Here is a 19,771-nt window from a genome sequence, read left to right as displayed (position 1 = left end):
CACAAAAAGAGCTGCTGTATTTTTTGAACTTTTTTTTTTTTTTGCAGGGCAATGAGAGTTAAGTGACTTGAACTTTTTTTCCTGATAAAAAGTATTTCATTATTTTCCAGTTACATGTAGAGATAGTTTTCAATATTTGTTTATATAAGATTTCCAATTTCCAATTTTTCTCCCTTTACTCTCTCTGACAAGCAGGATGATTTTTAGAAAGGCCTGGAAAGACTGGTATGAACTGATGTATAGTGAAGTGAGCAGAACCAAGAGAATGTTGTGCATAGAGACAGCAATATTGTTTGATGAAGAAATGTGAATGACTTGACTATTCTCAACAATACAATGATTCAAGACAATCCCAAATAGTCATTGATGAAACATACTACTATCCACCTCCAAAGAAAGAATTTATATTGGTGGAACACAGAAGCATGCTATTTACTTTCTTTCATTTTTTTCTTTTATTCAAGTTTTCTTGTACAACATGACTAATTTACATAATCATACATGTATAACCCATATGTGATTGCTTGCTGCCTCAGGGAGGGGAGAGGGGAGGGAGGGAGGGAAGGACAGATAAAAATTGGAACCCAAAACTAAATAAAAATGCTTATTACTTTAAAAAAAAGAGTTTAAGAGCCCCAAGTTAAGAACCCTTACTCTATACTAATTTACTGGGTCATCTCACCAACCCCCTTATCTGATTAAAGTCTATTGGCTTTCCACACTGTGACCAGCAATTCTTTGACCCCTTAATTCTCTCCCAGGCCATCACCCTGTCCTAGCCTCCTTTCACCATCTTAATATTTTAGTAAATAACTCACTATCCCATTCACCACAACAGCTCTTCCAAGCCTTTTCATCCTTCCTCAAGCCTCTCATGGTTCCCCCTACCTCCTACCCTTTCAGCTGAGCGCCTTACCTCACATTTTACTGGAAAAAAAAATAGGAATTTGCCAGGAGTTCCCTCTTCTTCCCTCCTCCTCATCTTATATCACTTAGTCACATACCCGCTAAACCGGGGTGTCCCACAAGGTTCTGTTCCAGGCTTTCTTCTCTTCTTCCACTATACTATTACACTCAATAATCTTACCAGTTCCTGTGGATTCAATTATCATCTCTGTGCTGATGATTCCCAAATCTACTTAACCAGCCATAAGCCTTCTTCTGATCTCCAATCTCGAATTTCCAATTGCCACTAGGTATCTCAAACTGGATCATGTCCTATAGACATTTCAAAATCAACATGTCCAAAACTAAACTCATTCTCTTTCTCCCCAAACCTTTCCCCCTTCCAAACTCCCTTTGCTCTTGAAGACACCACCATCCTTCCAGTCCCTCATACAGCAACCCTGATTAACATTCCTCTGCTTCCCTGTAATACCTTTAAACCACATTGTAAAATATGTGAAACTATGGTATATAAAGACTGTTGGGCCTTGAAAGGTCAGAATTAGTATAGAGTAAGATGTCACTATTAGACAAATATTTCTGGGAAGCAATCTGACAGAAATTAGGTTTAGCCTAATCTTGTTCAGATGTCTGTACAAAATTCAGTTTGAGATGTCTAATAGGCAACTAGATACTTCTGAGACTGGAGGTCAGGAAAGAGGTTAGGGGTGGGTATACAGATGTTAAGGGAAGCTATGTGGTACAGTGGATAGAGCTCTAGGCCTGGAGTCAGGAAAACCTGAGTTCAAATCCAGCCTCAAACAGTTAGTTACTAAGCAGTGTAACCCTGAGCAAGTCACTTAAGCCTATTTGCCTCAGTTTCTCATCTGTAAAATTAGCTAGACAAGGAAATGGCAAATCAATCCAGTATCTCTACCAAGAAAACCTCAAAAGGGGTCACAAGGAGTCAGACATAACTAAAACAACTGAACAACAACAACATACAAATCTGAGAATCATCTGCGTAGAGATAATGGATTCTTTGGAAGCTTATGAGATAATCAAATGAAAACAGGGAGAAGAAAATAAAAACCAGGACAGAGGCTTGAGGGAAACCCGCAGGGCAGACATGACTTGGATGAAGACTTAGCGAAGGAGACTGAGAAGGAGCAGTGGTGCACATAGAAGAAGAATCAGGACAGAACCATCATGAAATTTTAGAGAGGAGAGAATGTCAAGGAGAAGATGGTGATCAACTAGGTCAAAGGCCAAGAGGTACGAGGATTGAGAAAAGGTCATTTAAGAGATAACTGAAAATTTTGGAGAAAGCAGCTATAAGAAGCAGCAAGATGTAGAAGAAAAATCATTGAACTTCTGCATTTCAGTCCCAGCTTCACTACTTGTAAACCATGTGATGCTGGATAGGTCACATACTTGTTGAGGCTCATTTTCCTTAATCTAGAGATAATGCAAATAATTTTTGGCCTTGAGGAGCCAAAAGGCAATTTGTTCATTACCTACCTCGTAGGGTTGTTGTCCTTTGTAAAATATAAAGTACTAAAAAAATATGAGCTATTCATTACAGTAATAACAGGACCTATGATTGATTGCCAGGATCCCTGATTTGCTTATACTGATTTTGTGGAGAAACATCTTAGGGTTAGGAACCTATACAAAGAGTAAACTTGAATCAATAAAGTAATACTGAGAATTCCCAGCATGAGTCAATTATATATGACCTAGGACAAGAGAGGTGGTGTTGAACCTTAGAGTCTTAGATAACGACTCATTGTCAAATCACAACCAATCAAGCCTGTAGGTTTGTGAGGCAGGCTAGACTAGAAAACTAATGTAGGTTAGCCAAGAACCAAGACCTAAAATCACAGACTATCAGAGCTAGAAAGAGGCTCAGAGGTGACCTAGTCTGACCCCTACCCAAAGCATTTTCTCTACAACAACCCCAACACACAACCTCTGCTTGAAATACCTCCAATGATGGAAAGCTCAACTCTGCAAGTCAACCCATTCCAGTTTTTGAGATTTCTGATTATAAAGAAGTTGGAGGGGGCAGCTAGGTGGCGCAGTGGATAGAGCACTGGCCCTGGAGTCAGGAGTACCTGAGTTCGAATCCGGCCTCAGACACTTGACACTTACTAGCCATGTGACCCTGGGCAAGTCACTTAACCCCCACTGCCCCGCAAAATAAAATAAAATAAAATAAAAAAATAAAGAAGTTTGAGGAGGGAATAAAGGAAGGAGGGATTCCAAAAGCAGGAATCAGCTACAAAAGGCAAGAAACCAGGCAAATTCAAATGTGTAGGTAATACAATTACAATTCTGTTTGGAACTAAGTGTGGAAGAAATATTACATAAAAGAAAAAAAACAATGATCTGAAAAATTGAGAGTTTTACAGTGAAGTGGCATTACAAATACAACAAAGATCTTATTAGAGGTCAAAACATAGAAAGATATAATTAACACTTTAAGAAAAGATACAGGGGCAGCTAGGTGGCGCAGTGGATAGAGCACCAGCCCTGGATTCAGGAGTACCTGAGTTCAAATCCGGCCTCTGACACTTGATGCTTACTAGCTGTGTGACCCTGGGCAAGTCAATTAACCCCAATTGTCTCACTAGAAGAAGAAGAAGAAGAAGAAGAGGAGGAGGAGGAGGAGGAGGAGGAGGAAGAAGAAGAGGAAGAGGATCCTCCAGATCATCTAATAGAATTTCTTCATGTTATAGTTGAAGAAACTGAGCCCAGAAAGAAGAAATTATTTTGCCCAACTATAGCAAATCAGTGGCAGAGCTGATTTTATAATTCAGAACTCCTGACTGAATCAAGTGTTCTTTCCTCTACATCACAAGTGCAACTGCCCACTATTTGACATCCTTTAGTTTTGGAACAACTAGATTATAAAAATGTTAATGGCAAGAACCAAATCTTACACTTTATATTCCTCAAAATCCCTGCACACTATTAAGCACCTTACTAGATACTTTACTTATTGAGTGACTATTCCCCTATTTCATTATTAATTCATCCTTTAACTTCCAACATATCCAACAATCTAAGAGGCTGATAAACCCAAGAGAATAACTATTCTTAGTAAAACAGCAAGAACTGACTCAAGTTACAATACAATGGCATAATCATCAACAAATATATATGAAAGCCTATTATGTGTCAGTTAACAAAAAAAAAGAGGTATTAGGCATAGTGCCTGCCTTAGAAGTACTTCCTGTTTCCCTAACTAGATTGCATGTATGTATGTATGTATGTATGTATACATGCATGCATGTGTATATGTGTATATTTATATATGAGTATATACATACATATAAATAAAAGACAAATGACAATGTATGGTCCTGTATGCTATCAATGAGTGGCAAAGTCAGTAAATCCTATAGGAGTTCAGAGAAAGGACTAATCACCAAGGGCTTGGGTGGTCAAGAAAAGCTTCATGGAGGAAATAAGACTTGAACTGGACCTTGAAGGAGAGGTCGGACTTAGACAAGCAGAGAGGATGACTGTCAAGCTATATAAAATTCTCCATTTTCTATAGTCTGTCTAGATGGAGAGAGATGTTTCAAATTAGATTTCTCCAATTAGACACATTCCCTTACCCTTGGGAGTTAAAGATTTTTAATTCAAAATTAAATTGCTTTAAATAGGGGGTAGCTGGGGCAGCTAGATGGCGCAGTGGATAGAGCACCGGCCCTGGATTCGGGAGGACCCAAGTTCAAATCCGACCTCAGACACTTGACACTTACTAGCTGTGTGACCTTGGGCAAGTCACTTAACCCCAATTGCCCCCCAAAAAAAAATTAAAATTAAATAGGGGGCAGCTAGGTGGCAAAGTGGATAGAGCACTGGCCCAGGAGTCAGGAGGACCTGAGTTCAAATCTAGCTTCAGACACTTGACACTAGCTGTGTAACTCTGGGAAAGTAACTTAACCCCAAATGCCTCACCAAAAAAAAAAAAATTGCTTTGAATATCTGTGTATATGTTATCATAGAAATTCTCCCTTGCACCTGAGATTTGAGAATTAACTATTAAATGTGTGTGCTTCAGAAATGCAGACTATCAGGGGCAGCTAGGTGGTGCAGTGGATAGAGCACCGGCCCTGGATTCAGGAAGACCTGAGTTCAAATCCAACCTCAGATACTTGACACTTATCAGGTGTGTGACCCTGAGCAAGTCACTTAACCCCAATTGCCTCACCAAAAAAAAAAAAAAAGAAAGAAAGAAATGGAGACTATCAATAAACTAGGTTAACAGGAAAAAGATATTACAAACTAAGTGAATAAAATTGAGTGTTTTTAAACTGATTGTATGCTTTGTCATGTTTTACATTAGACACAAAAGAATAAAAACATTCTAAATCATTTATATAGCATATATAATGTACTATAACACCTCATTTTTCTGACACTTGCAAGGAATGAGGTGTCCCATATAAGTGGACTTTCAGATAAATGAGACTTATACTTGAAAGTATAAAACATTTTAGAATTTTAGTCATTTGAAAAGAGAATCTTCCTAAATTTTTTACCTTGCTTCCCTACTTTCTTAGAATATGTTGAACACAATATAATCTTTTTATATGATAATTGTTGTAATAAATACTAATTACTGCATTTTACCATAATACAGTGGTAATCTAAGAGGCAACTGAGCTATGTAAGGTCATTTATCCCTTATGCTAAATGGTTCTGTGCTACTGTGTTTTTCAAATTTGATTTTTCTAGTCTTACTGTGGTGACTTCCTGAGCCTATGTCTGGCTCTAGGCATACCCTCCCCTTCCCGGTTCTAATCTGCCCCCCCAAAAAACAGATAACTAAGCATGTTAAAATACTCTGAAGAAAGGTCTGAGTAGCTTGTCTTGGATGTTATGGTCTCATTAGCATCTGTTTTGGATCCTTTGATGGTTTATCTGCTTCCTTACAGTTTGAAATCAGAGTCATAGCATCTCAAGTTGCTGAGTAAGAAATCTCCAGTGAGTGAGTGCGATGTCACTGCACTATGCATTAGTTATCACTATCATTCCAAAATAATGATTTTCAAAAACTAAAGCATTTCAACAATGTAAATAAGTCTAACAACTTTATATTTTAAAATAGGACTTTAGATGGGCTTTCAAGTTAGTCAACATACCTCGTATTAGCTCATAAATATTCATGTCCATAAGTTCACAAATTAGTGCAAGAGAACCAGTTTTTCTGTCACTGAAGAAAAAAGCATTTTTTATTCTGTTTTCTCCTCATCAGGAAGTATAATCAAATCTTCATTTCATTTCTAAACATAGTTTGTAAACATAAGGCATTCCTACATATTGTACAAAGACAACAGCTTAGCGATTAAAAGGGAAAGTTTTATTTTAAATCTATATTTATAAACAGGCAAAATTAAGTCGAAATAATAGTAAGAGTTTAGTTCAAGGCAGAATTCTGAAAGTCTATTTTTATATAAATAACATAATATCTCAAGGACACCTAACAGGCAGATAACTAGGCTGTGCTTTGTAAAAATAAAATTAATGAAATGTAGAATGAAGAGAAAACCCCAATAGAAGGGATCTACTGAGTGAGGAGAACAAAAGAAATAAAAAACTATTCTATCAAAACACTAGCTTTTGGACAGCTCACTGGACTTGTAACTGAAAAAACCTGAGTTCAAGTACTGCATCTCTGCCACTGAATGGATGTGTAGTCACTGCCAATCAGCACCCTTCTCTGAACTCCAAGCTCCTTTACTGGTCACATGTTGAGAATAATATTTTACTACCTGTCTCCCTGTCTCCCTGCCTTCCTGCCTCACAGGACAAAGAAGGAACTTTGTAAACTCAAAGGCCCTAGGTCAATATAAGCTGTTATCATTATTACTGTATACATGGGGAGAAGAGTTTTATTATGGCTTAGCTATCAAAACTTACGTATAAAACTGCTTTGAGAAAAGAATGAAATCATGAATCAGCCACAGCAAAATTTTGAGGAAGACAACTACTATTCAGCACGTGCCTGGCTTCACCTTAATTCCAGTTCACCTTGAAGTGGATGGATGGAGATACTCAGTTTTTTCTGCATTACCCTAAACCTACTTTAGGAACATTTGAGCTTAAAAAAATTTTTTTAAAGGATCCTTGAGAGTGGTTCATTGTCAGTCTAGGGATAATGAAACTGATTTACTCAGAGTAGTTAATGATTAATTGCATGTGTATAAGCTATATCTGACTGCTTACAACCTCAGTGAGGGGGAAGGAGAGGGAGAGAAGGAGGGATAGAATTTGGAACACAAAACTTTGAATAAAAATGTTTATTATTTTTTAAAAGTAGTTAACAATAGCCAGAGGTAAATGTCACTTAAAAAGAGATCTCTAATCTGGTGGACCAAGATTTTAGTGGTTAGTTGGAGCCAGGCCTCTGAATTTAGAACCACTTTCTATCAACACATTTACTGAAGTAGTTCACAGAAAATTAAAGCCAGAACTCTATAGCTGTCTCTAGAATTCCATTTAGACCTATCAAACTAGGAATTTCACAGTTATAAAAATGGCTCCTAAGGAGATGTTATATATTGCATGTTGGGCTACAAGTAACTTAAAACAATCATCTAGTAATTGGAATTGAATAAAAATTCCTCTGAAATTATAGGACTTTGTTAGAAAAAGTTATTAGACACTATCAAAATAGTAAACAAATGGCATAAAGGAAATGAAAAAGTCTTGCCTCTGAAATAGATTTACAGTGTTTTCCTAATAAGTCATCAATTGAACTACTAGATTATGAACTACATGAGTTCAGGAAGTATGTCTTAATTTGTCTTCATATCACCTCCAGGGCTGAGCATTATTTCTATACATAGTAGGCTCTTAATATTTGTTGTATGAATACATAAATGTATGAATTCAAATTTCAAAATGCCAAAGAATTTCTACCACTGGGCTATATATTTTTTCTATACAATCTAGTTATTTCCCTTAGGATTTTTTGTATACATTCTCCTCATGAACTGAATTCCAGCCCTGGAAGTCAGAAAGCCTGTGTGCTCATTAAATGTCCAAATAAAATGCAATTTAAGAAAAGGGATGACTTTTTCTAAACAGTCAAAAAAAGCCTAAAATCCTGAAATAAACTTTACTTTCTGTTGAAGATTAAATCACAAGCATCAAAATATAGAAAACTGAAAAATAAAACCAATTATACTTACAAGACAACTTCATGCAATGTAAGAATATTTGGGTGTGGATTCAGGCGTCTCAGTGCTTGTATTTCTCGTAGGTTGTTCACTTGTTCGATGCTATTTGATAGGTTAAAAAAATACATTTTAAAATAGATTCATTTTTTAAATGAGGATTATTAAAGTATAATTTAACATATAGGATCACAACTGTAAAAAAAAAGCTACTTCTGGCACAAAAACTATATTCTAAATTCTACTATAACAGCTGTAGTTCAAGAATGGTTAAATGCACCAATTTTCACTACTATTGTAGCTTTGAATAAACACTAAGTTTGTCCTTGGTTATACTCCCAGAAGAATTTTTTGGCTTTTTCTTTTTGTTTTTGCACAAATGAGGCAAAGATAAAGACTGAGATAGAAAAAAAGACAGACACACTTCCTGAGGATCAGTTCTTTGTTCTGCTTTAGAATTATCTAACATTTTGTTTAAACTTGACATAGAACATCAGTATAAATTAAACTCACTTGATAACTATTTACATCAAAATTAATTTCAATGCATAAAATATTATAACACTAAAAATATCAGTCTCTGTAAATGCTCATCAGAATTCTTTGTTCTTTTCTCATTTACAGTTAGTATCTACTTTATTTTTCTGGTTCTGTTTTGCTTTGAATTATTTCATAAAGGCTGGTGCAGATTTCCTCATAGTCCTCATACTCGTTCTTCTTAATTATGTTATAGTTTTCCATTACATCAATATAACAATTTATATAGCCATTCTTCCATTTAAGTTGTTTGCCCCTTTTTTTGCATTTGTGTGGAATACTGATCTGAAAATCTTCAAGCAATTCTTCTGTTTTTATTAATACTTCTCAACAATGGAATTATTGGATCATGTGTTTATACTAGTAATGTTTATTGTGTACTACAACACGGTTATCCAAAAACATTCTTTAAGTCTACGATACCACAAATTTTCTATTCCAACAGCAGTAAGTGAATCTGTTTCTCCATAATCATGTAAACATTACATTTCATTGCTTTTATTTTTGCCAGTTTTAATTTGCATGCATCTCTTACTATTAGTTATGTTGAGTATTTTTTCAAGTGATTATTAACAATGTGTTTCCCCTCCTTTGAAAACTGTTTCTTTCCTGTGATAATTTATCCACTGTGGACTGGAAATGACCACTGTGGCTTATTTTTCTTATCCATTGTGCACATTTTTTCATTTTACTACAGCATTAAATCATTCCATTTTTAGTTATAGAGGTTATGCTTGTGGGGGGCACCTAGGTGGCCCAGTGGATAAAGCACCAGCCCTGGATTCAGGAGGACATGAGTTCAAATCCGGCTTCAGACACTTGACACTTACTAGCTGTGTGTCCCTGGGCAAGTCACTTAACCCTCATTGCCCCGCAAAAAAAAAAAAAAAAAAAAAAAAGGTTATGCTTGTGTTAGGCTCCATTTCTTTGGTTATACTACTTTGATGTTAGTACACTGATGTTTTTCCTACAGACTCCCCCCAACACCCAGGCCCAATTTACCTGCCTTATCCCAATTTCTTTTTTTTTTTTTTTAAGTGAGACAATTGGGGTTAAGTGACTTGCCCAGGGTCACACAGCTAGTTAAGTGTCTGAGGCCAGATTTGAACTCAGGTACTCCTGAATCCAGGGCTGGTGCTCTATCCACTGCGCCACCTAGCTGCCCCCCAAGTTCTTTTGAATTTACTAAAGTTGTTCATTTTCTTTCACTCAATTCTTCACTCTCCCTCACCCCATATATCTGATCAGTTACAAATCTTATCGATTATATTCCTACAAGATGTACCACATGTATCTCTTTGTCTCTATAAACACATCCTCCACCCTAATTCCAGCCCTTATCACCTCATGCTTGGACTATTGCAATGGCCTGCTGCTTGGTCTCTCTACCACAGGTGATCTTCCTAAAGTGCAGGTCTAACCATGTCACTCCCCTACCCCTCTATTCATTAAATTCCAGTGGCTCCTTATCACCTCCAGAATCAAATATAAAATCCTATATTTGGCATTCAAAACCTCCCCTTGGGCAGCTAGGTGGCGCAGTGGATAAAGCACCGGCCCTGGATTCAGGAGGATCTGTGTTCAAATCTGGCCTCAGACACTTGATACTTACTGGCTGTGTGACCCTGGGCAAGTCACTTAACCCTCATTGTCCCACAAAAGGGGGGGGGGGCGACAAAAACCTCCCCTTTCCAGTCTTCTTATACCTTATTCCCCACAAAGTACTACTCTTCAATCATGTGACACTGGCCTCCTTGCTGTTCTTGAACAAGACATTCCACATCACAACCAGGCATTTTCATTGGCTGTCCCAGATGTCTGCAATGCTCTCCCTCCTCATCTCAGATTCCTGGCTTCCCTAGATTCCTTTAAGTCCAGCTAAAAGCCCACCTTCCAGAGGAAGCCTCAACTTTAGTTCTTCTCTTCTCTCTGTTGATTATTTCCAATTTGTTCTGTATGCAGCTTATTTGTATATAGTTGTTTGCATGTTAGCTCTGCCATTAGACTGTGAGTTCCTTGAGAGCAGGAAATATCTGTATGATGCCTAAAAAATACTAGGTACTTAATAAATGTTTACTGGCAGATTAACAGAGCTTTCACTTATGCTATCCCAAAGCCCTCTTAACTAGTATCCTGCCTCAAGTCTCTCTTTTCTCCAAGCCATCTTCCACTCAGATACAAAAGTGATATTCTTAAAGCACAGATCTGGTTATGCCCTCAAATAGCTCAAATGACTCCCTAGTACCCTCCGAGAATTAAATATAAATGTCTCAGTTTGACGTTTAAAATCCCTCACAAACTAGCCCCAACATGCCATCAGGCCTTACATATTACTTCCTTTCATGCATGCTTCAGTCCCCCCAGGTTGGCCTTCTTGTTCCTCACACATGACAATTTCATCTCTTGTCTCCATGCCTTTTCACTCACTAGAATGCATTCCTTCCTCACCTTTGCCACTTAGAATCCCTTGTATCCCTTTCAGTCTCAGATCAGATCTTCCACATAAATCCTTTCTTTAGTTATCCAGTTACAAGTGCCTTCCCTACAAATAGTACCCTGTAATATATGCTGTCTCCTCCAGATGGCAAAATCCTTGAGGGAAAAGAACTGTTTCATTTACATCTTTGTATCCCAAGCAGGTAAGTGCTTGGCACATGGGAGGTGCTTAAAAAATGTTTACTGAAGGATAAACGAAGTCAATTTCTACTTCTCTTTTGACCCTTCTTCCCTGCTCAGTTAAACAAGTGATTCAAAATCCTTCCTCTTTGCATTCCCTCCAAACCTTTATTCAACTAACTTTATTTTGCTGTTCCATTTTCTAAAAAGTTTTTCTTTGCTTTGCCTTCCTCAATATTTCTCTTCTCTTCCAATCTATTCTGAATTTTGTGTTCTGATCCATGGGCTCCTTGTTTCTTTATTCTCTTTATGGCCCTCATGAGGAGGGAATCTCAGAAATACCAAGTTTGACCTACTCCTCTATTGCCTTTGTATATCTTACCCAATCATTCCTAACTTCTAATATGCCTCACTCTTAGGAGTATGAATTTATGAAGTAAGCTGTGTTGGATAACGTGGGAGGCCCACATTTTGAGGACCAGTCTTAACCCCTGCCCTCTGCCCTTGCCATGATTAAGCTCTATTCCTAAAGTCATGCTGTCATACTTGGTTGAATGTCCCCACCACCACCACCACTTTGGGTGCTGGCTGCCCTTGAAAATTCATACATCCTCTCTACTAGTGTAACACAGCTCTCAATATACAAATTGATATGACAGCATATTGAACCATACTGTTCCTACTTTTGGACTGTTTGGTTTTTTCCTGCTTTTTTGACATTTTCCCCTTGTGCTGATTCTTCTTTCATAGAATGACTAACATAGAAGTCTATTTGATGTGATTGTACATATACAACCTATATCAGACTGCTTTCCATCTTGGAGGAGGAGATAGGGAAGGAAGGGAGTCTAGGAGAAAAAAAATTGGAACTAAAAATCCTGTGAAGACAGGTGTTGAAAGCTATCCTTATATGCAACTGAAAAATAATACAATACTTTTTAAAATATGCAAATTGACCCGCCCAGACAAAACCTTTGTAAGGTCTGTCTCTTGTAACGGAGTGACACCACCTGCTGGAGAATTACTGTAGGAAAGCTCTGACATGAGGAGAAGGTGTCTAAGGGCAAGTCATGCGGCTTTTCCTTGGCATCAGGAAGTGATGTTTGCTCGTGGGTACTATCAAAGCTACCAGCCAATTAGCTTGGAGCAGTGGGGGGGGGGGGGGGCGAGGGGACGGGATGTTCCCAGTTTCACAGGAGGCTTGTGGGAGGAAGAAGGGGTGAGGCTTGCTCTCTCAATCTCTTTCTGGAGGACCTCAATGGGGAGAGGAGCTGGAGACATTGGCTCCCTGAGATAGACAGCTGAATCTAGGCCTCTTTCTCTCTCTCTTCAACAAATTCTTATTCTCCTTAATAAATGCTTAAAAGTCTAAATTCTTGTTAAAGCTTATAATTTATTGGTGACCACTCATTAGATATTTTAGACAGACTAGCTAGGATTTTAGCCCCTTATACTCTAAATTGCAGAAATATACCACTACCATAGGAATGTTCTGTAGTGGCACTTTTTCCTTTTCCTTTATGTAATAAGACCCTCTCCTTTTATTCTACATCTCAGTCTCTCTCATCCTTTATCCTGTTTTCCCACAGCCTTCCCTCTCCCACTTATTGAGACTGTAGGAACAGTTGAATGCCTGGGTTTTTGGGGGGTTTTTTTTTTTACCATTTTTTTGTTTGGTTTTGTTTGCAGGGTAATGGGGGTTAAGTGACTTGCCCAGAGTCACACAGCTAGTAAGTGTCAAGTGTCTGAGGTCAAATTTGAACTCAGGTCCTCCTGAATCCAGGGCCAGTGCTTTATCCACTGTGCCACCTAGCTGCCCCCTGAATGCCTGTTTTTCTAAGGACTTGGTAGAGTTACATTACTATAACCCTCCATTCATGCAATTTTCTATTTTATTATTCCCTCAAAAAAAAAAAAGGTCATGATTCACTTATGCGGAGGAATCAGAGGACTTAGTCTAAAGATAACTAATTCAAATCCTCTGCCTTTCCTTTTCTTGACTCTTTAAATGCTCTTTAACTCTTTAAACCCTTAGGTCCTTTTTGTTCCTTGATGATCTTTCTTTGTTGTTCCCTTCATCCCACAGATCTTTTTTTTTTTTTGGCAGTGCAACAAGGGTTAAGTGACTTGCCCAGGGTCACACAGCTAGTAAGTGTCAAGTGTCTGAGGCTGGATTTGAACTCAAGTCCTTCTGAATCCAGGGCTGGTGCTTTATACACTGCACCACCCAGCTTCCCCCAAGATCAACCTCTTTAAAAAAAAAAATTAAAAAACATGCCAGCTCCCAGGTCCCCCAAAGTGAGACAAAAAAGGAGATGTCGAGTCAGTGTCCACAACGTCTTCGCCTACTGAAGAGAAAGTAGAGACTAGAGCTGGACACCCTCCTGTGATAAAAGCTGGTGGAATGAGAATTGTGCAGAAACACCCTCTTAGTGGAGATGCAAAAGAAGAGAGAGATAAGGATGATCAAGAATGGGAAAGTACCAGCCCACCTAAACCAACTGTGTACATCTCTGGTGTTATTGCAAGGGGTGACAAAGATTTTCCCCCTGCTGCAGCTCAGGTGGCTCACCAAAAACCACACCACCCCTCTATGGAAAAGCATCCTTCTCACAAGCCAACACAGCACATCCAACAGCCCTGCAAGTGAAGGTCCTGCTATGACCGTGTCAGTCTGGGTCTTGGAGAAGAGCACATGATTTCTCTTAGGGTTGACATTTAAAGAGCAACAAGAATTGGTCCAGTTTTTTTTTCTCTCTATCTCTAGCTCTGTGGAGAAATTTAAGACAAAGCAAATCAGCAGCTTCCTTTGCCTTACATTTCTCTGTTTACTGCCTGCAAATAGATTAGATACCCATGTTTCTTGTTCACCTAAATGCAAACAACACTTGAGTCTCACTTTTTTCCCCTGATCTCAGATCCTTACTCAATTTAACCTTACCTGCAGCTTTAATTACGGTGATGTTTTTAAAAGTTAGTTTTAGTAGTTCTAAAGTTGCCTTCTGTTTATACCATAAAGTGAAGTGTGGTATTAAAAAAAAACAAAAACATAAACAAAAAAACCTATAAATGTAAGAGAATTGGTTTCATTATTTAGCCTTTTCAAGGTAACTGAACTTGATGTGGGCTGGAATTTGAGGTCAAATTGATTATGAGCCATTCCAAAAGAATTACAAGACTCAGTGACTCAGTTTCCCAAGTTTTATTGCAATACTGTAACCACAGGGAGAGAACCAGAATAGTGGAAAGGTATCTCTCGAATAAGGAAAGGAAAAACAGTTATATTTATAGTATAGATAAATTGATTTATCAGTCTCATTTTGTTTTTCGGGTTTTTTTGGTGGGGCAATGAGGGTTAAGTGACTTGCCCAGGGTCACACAGCTAGTAAGTGTCAAGTGTCTGAAGTCGGATTTGAACTCAGGTCCTCCTGAATCCAGGGCTGGTACTTTTTCCACTGTGCCACCTAGCTGCCCCCAGTCTCAGTTTAATAATCTCCACCTTTGGAAGGTACAGGGGAGAGCCTGTCCTTCTCATTATAATATTCTCCACCTTTCGGAGGTACAGGGGAGGGTTTATCCTAATTTGGAGTTCCTAAGGTCATAAGCCAACCCCTGAGACAGGTACCTTTTTCAGTGGAGGTGTGTTTTGGGGGGGTTTACATGTCATAAGGTGAATCTGGGGACAAATTTGGCCTTTTCTGCACATCTCTTTCTGATTCCCATGGCTAGTTTCAAAACATCTTCATTTATCATTTATTCCTAGTTTGAGTTTCTGTAGCCTGTCAATTTTATCTTTGTTATATGACCTGCCCCTTTTTGCTCAAGTTATGGGTGCTGATTTATGTGGGTAAGAGAACTTAGCATCCTGACTTGTAAGTTATCCATTAACTGGGGTCTGAATCCCTTTTAGAGCTAATATCTGAATTAGAGCTTGGGCCTTAGGTTTTTCTATTAACCCTTTTTTTGCCTCCTACATCAAAATTACTTTCTCATGTTTCTGTTCTTTGGGTATTGAAAAGTTAAACAAATTATTCAACTTTTTTCTTTTATTGACAATCTATATTTTTTCATTGATGATTAGGGCCCATGTTTGTGAAACATGTCATTTTAGGTTACATCTTTAGCTTCCTGTTTTGTACTGTATTATTCTGTTTTCTCCTGCAGTTTCTCACAAATGCAGAATAATCACTGCTATTCAAATTGGCCTTTTCTTCATGTTCGTAAAATCTGTCACTGAAACTATGAAATTTAATCACTACAAGCCTTGAAATGTGAAGCATGGAGTTTTGTATTTTTTCTGTTGATGATCTATTGTTTTTGCTCAGTTAAGGCTCTGCTGTCAGTCTCTGCTGTCAGAACTCTAAAGTTCTAGACAGTTTTCTTATATTATTTCCTATTCTAGTTTTTAAATATGTCATGTTCTGGGAGACCTATGATTCTTAAGTTAACCCTATCTTCAAGAGAAGTTGTTTTGACCTTCATGGTGATGTAGGAGGCAAAAAGGGGGTTAACAGAAAAACCTAAGACCCAAGCTCTAAGAGGGAGATTCAGAACCCAGTTAATGGATAACTTAAGACTTGAGTCTTCATTGAAACAAGTCAGGGCCTAGGTTCTCATTACCCACATTAATCAGCACTCATAACAAGAACATAAAGAGGCAGGTCATAGAGAACTTAACTATAAGAAAGACAGAGACAGCTTATAGAAATTTTAATTAATAACCCAGAAACTAGGCCTGGGAATGAAACATAGGGACACTCTGACCTTAGCAAGTTGAGGTAAGGGTGGGGGAGGGCGTCAGACAAGGCCAAATTTGTCCCCAGATTCACCTTATGACCCCCAAAAACACACCTCCATGGAAAAAGGTACGGGGGGGGGGGTGATTTAAGCCCCCAGGAACTCCAAATTAGGATAAAACTCTCCCTTGTACCTCCCTAAAGTGGAGATTATTATAATGAGACTGGTAATCAATTTATCCATACTATAAATATAACTGTCTTTTCTTTTCCTATTCAAGAGATACCTTTCCACTTTTCTGGTTTTCTCCCTGTGTTCACTCACACACAGTATTGCAATAAAACTTAGGAAACTGAATAACAGTCTTGTAATTCTTTTGGGAAGACTCACGATTAATTTGACCATAAATCCATCCCACATCAATGAAATTCATATATTCTTTTAATGCTTCCTTTTGCTTCTCTTCTGTCAAATTTTCCTCCATTTCCGTACTTTTATATCTGCTGTTCTCTTAGACCTTCTAATCCTTTGAAAAGATCCTATATCAGACATTTAATTTTGCCTACTCTGCTGTTTGTTTTTTTTTAAATTCTTCAGTGAGAATTCTTTCTTTTGAGCTAAATTCATTCCTCATACATGGTACTTAAGTTTTAATCTCATAACAAAAACAGAAAATAAAGAAGGAGCAAATAATGACACAGGCCATGAATCAGAAAACAATTCAGAATAAACTGGAAGTGAATAATAAGGACAAAGCAAAGAAAAGCTTCTTGGAAAAGACAGCAAAAGAAAACGACTTAAGAAGCTGAAGGGGAAGTAGGAAGAGATTTTTGAACTACTTGCTTAACTGAGCAGGGAAAGAAAAGGGGCAAAAGGGGTGAAATAAATGAATAAAGAAGATTAAAACAAGCATTTGTTAAATGCCTACTATATGTCAGACACTGTGCTAAACTCAAGGAGTTTACATTATTTTTGGAAGAAACAACATGTAATATACATAAATGTATGTTATGGGCCTGGGGTACCTCAGAACCTTCTCCTTGAGAAGCTAAACCAGAGGACAGACACACCTAAAGAGATAAGCAACAGTCAATAGGGACTGAGTTAACTCCAGAACCACCACCCTTCATTCCAGTCTCCCCCACCTAACAGGGAAATAATCCCATTAGGTGTGGATTCTGCCTGAGTGGCACCTAGGGGACAGATAACTCCAGAAGTCAGGACCACCTCCCCTCATTCCAACTTCACCACCCCCAGAAGGAACGTTCCACAGATAACTTTCCACATAACTCAGGGGCAGCTAGGTGGCACAGTGGATAAAGCACAGGCTCTGAATTCAGTAGGACATGAGTTCAAATCCTGCTTTAGACACTTAACACTTACTAGCTGTGTGACCCTGGGCAAGTCACTTAACCCCCATTGTTTGAATGTTGAATGTTTGAATCAGTTTACAACTTTACCGAGAGCATATTAATATCTCAGTTTCCCCATATTCCCTACAACATTTGTCATTTTTCTCTGCTTTCCTATTATCCAGTCCAATAGGTATAAGGTAGTACTCCAGAATTGTTTTGACCTGCATCTCTCCAGTCAACAGTGAGTTAGAGCATTTTTTTTTATATGGCTATAGGTAGCTTTGATTATTTCATCTGAAAACTTCATATCTTTTGCTCGTCTATCAATTGGGGAATGATTTTTATTTTAACAAATTTGACTTAGTTCTCTATGTGTATGAGAACTGAGGCCTGTCAGACAAAGTTGCTTCAAGTTATTTTCACAGAAGTGCAAAGAAATTATGACAAAATACCAAAATAGATACCAAAAGGAAGTCATGTTATGGTATCTGAGGTAAGTGTGACTAATTTTGCAATTCCCAACCAACCCTCTGAATAAACTTCTACAAGTGAGATGAGTATCTAAAAGACAAAGTACTAAGCCATAATTTCCCAAACAGTATAATCCTGTAATCTATTCTGATCTATACACATACACTGAATTGTGTGGTCTTTAATGCTTCCTACATTGGCAATGATCAAGAAATCCATTTAAAACCAACTAACAATATCAATAGCGAAAAAGGAAAGTGTGACAGCAGAAGCAGCACAAAACTGGAGGCTAGGGACTATAGTTCTAATCTCATCTATGCCCCAGTTTCCATAGGACCTTTCTTTCCAAAATTTCAGTTTTCTTATTCACAAAAAGTTACGGTGGAAAACAAGGGTTTGGAACAGCATGGGCTGTCCAATTCCCAGATGAGGAAACTAAAGCCTTACAGAATACTCCCCAAGGTCACATAAATAAGTAGCAGAATTAGGATAAGAACATAAGTCTTCTGAATTCCAGTCCAGTGCTCTTTTTTACAACAACAGAGTAAACTTTAAGTGTAACAGAATGTTAGTAAAAGGAAACAAAGACACCTAATATTGCCTCATAGGAATATATATATATATATATATATATTTTTTTTTTTGGTGGGGCAATGGGGGTTAAGTGACTTGCCCAGGGTCACACAGCTAGTACGTGTCACGTGTCTGAGGCCGGATTTGAACTCAGGTACTCCTGAATCCAGGGCTGGTGCTTTATCCACTGCGCCACCTAGCCACCCCCGTAGGAATATCTTTTTAAATATTCTACTAAAATCCTATTCATAAGTCTCACCATGACTTGAATGTACCCTTAAGGTTATAATGCTTGTGCCGGCAAAGAACTCTAGCAGGTCTTCAGAATTTGGAAGGGCTCTAAGCAAGTCTCAGCAATGACCTGTTTGTTTTTGTTGTGCAGGAAGAAGCTCTGTTAAGTGCAAAGAGGCTCATCACTGCAGGATTGGCCACCACTGCAGTGATGAATTATTTTGGCCATAGCAACTCAGAAAAATTGTCTAGTGACAAATGAAGAGGGTTGGATGTATACTGGTGGAAGAAAGACACTCATAAAATCAAAGATCATAAAAGTCTTGAGAGGTAAATAACCATATATATGTATGTGTATATATAGTAAAAATGTTGTGAGTTTATCATGATTCAAAATAAAATTTGGAAAAAAAAATGACTTGCACTCTTTAAAACAATTAAAGAACTTATTGTCCAATGAGTCCAGTATCACTAATACTCCAGAAAATATCTAATAGCTTCTTCAAGAGCTAGCTCCTCCTTTGAGGATCCACCAAAAGCATTTCTCTTTCCCAGAAAGTGAAGACAGTTTGCATTTATTGTGACAAAATACCAATGTGCCAATGATTAAATCAATGGAAGGAATCTAAAAGTAAAATGTATAATTCCATCCCTCTCGTTGTTTTGACCAAGATAACAGAATTAACACCTGGAGCCCCAAGAGCTATTTCTTTTTGTGCCAAAAAATTGCCAGGCTAGCTAATCACTATTTTTTTCTGAAGACATATAATAGATCTTTGTCAAAATTCAACATAGGCTATACCATTAAAAGGGGAGGGGGGGGAGTGGGATCAAAAAAAAGCAGCTCAAGTGGAGCACACTTTAGAAACTCCAACATATAAAAACTCTGATTTACAAAAAAAAGAACTCATGAATCTTTCTTCTATAAAGATCAATAACCCAGAGGAGAAAAAAAATCATTTAAAAACCACAAACACAAATAAAAATCAGTTTAGACCTTTGCTTTTATGTCACTTTGACAAAGAAATACCATAAAATGTTAAATTAGCTTTTTAAATTAAGAAAAACATGAAAGACTAGTTAATAACTTTTAAAATACATTTACATAACACTTCATTCACATAGCATCATCTGGAAAGAAGGCTTTCTTCATAAATTTTCTGGGGGCAG

At 37.8% G+C, this 19,771-nt stretch overlaps 2 protein-coding genes across 11 annotated transcripts in view; one reads left to right on the top strand and one right to left on the bottom strand.

Annotated features, from left to right (window-relative positions):
• Positions 1-19,771, bottom strand: part of MOK (MOK protein kinase) — a 71,541-nt gene that overhangs the window by 36,900 nt on the left and 14,870 nt on the right. For 6 of the 10 annotated variants that reach the window (XM_043989456.1, XM_043989458.1, XM_043989457.1 and 3 more), the window contains 2 exons: positions 8,097-8,186; positions 6,045-6,115 (listed from right to left, as the gene is read on the bottom strand). The exons of 2 other annotated variants lie outside the window; for them this stretch is intronic. In XM_043989456.1, coding sequence (XP_043845391.1) covers positions 6,045-6,115; positions 8,097-8,186 — 161 coding nt within the window. The remainder of the gene's footprint in view (positions 1-6,044; positions 6,116-8,096; positions 8,187-19,771) is intronic. 2 more of the 10 variants (XM_043989462.1, XM_043989461.1) reach the window with 1 other exon arrangement.
• On the top strand, positions 11,200-13,884 carry LOC122741943 (death-associated protein 1-like). Its single transcript, XM_043985849.1, has 2 exons — positions 11,200-11,257; positions 13,547-13,884. Exons 1-2 carry the CDS (start codon positions 11,200-11,202, stop codon positions 13,882-13,884), a joined length of 396 nt encoding a protein of 131 aa, XP_043841784.1.

This window comes from Dromiciops gliroides, chromosome 2, assembly GCF_019393635.1.
Source record: "Dromiciops gliroides isolate mDroGli1 chromosome 2, mDroGli1.pri, whole genome shotgun sequence".
Taxonomy (NCBI): domain Eukaryota; kingdom Metazoa; phylum Chordata; class Mammalia; order Microbiotheria; family Microbiotheriidae; genus Dromiciops; species Dromiciops gliroides.
Note: the sequence above shows the minus strand (reverse complement) of the source record. Positions and strands in the feature narration are given on the sequence as shown.

Bases quoted from the DNA above. Each gene is read 5' to 3' on its own strand.
- LOC122741943 (XM_043985849.1), top strand. From the start codon at position 11,200: ATGGCAAAATCCTTGAGGGAAAAGAACTGTTTCATTTACATCTTTGTA. The intron at 11,258-13,546 runs GTAAGTGCTTGG...GAGACAAAAAAG, and splicing joins CATCTTTGTATCCCAAGCAG to GAGATGTCGAGTCAGTGTCC.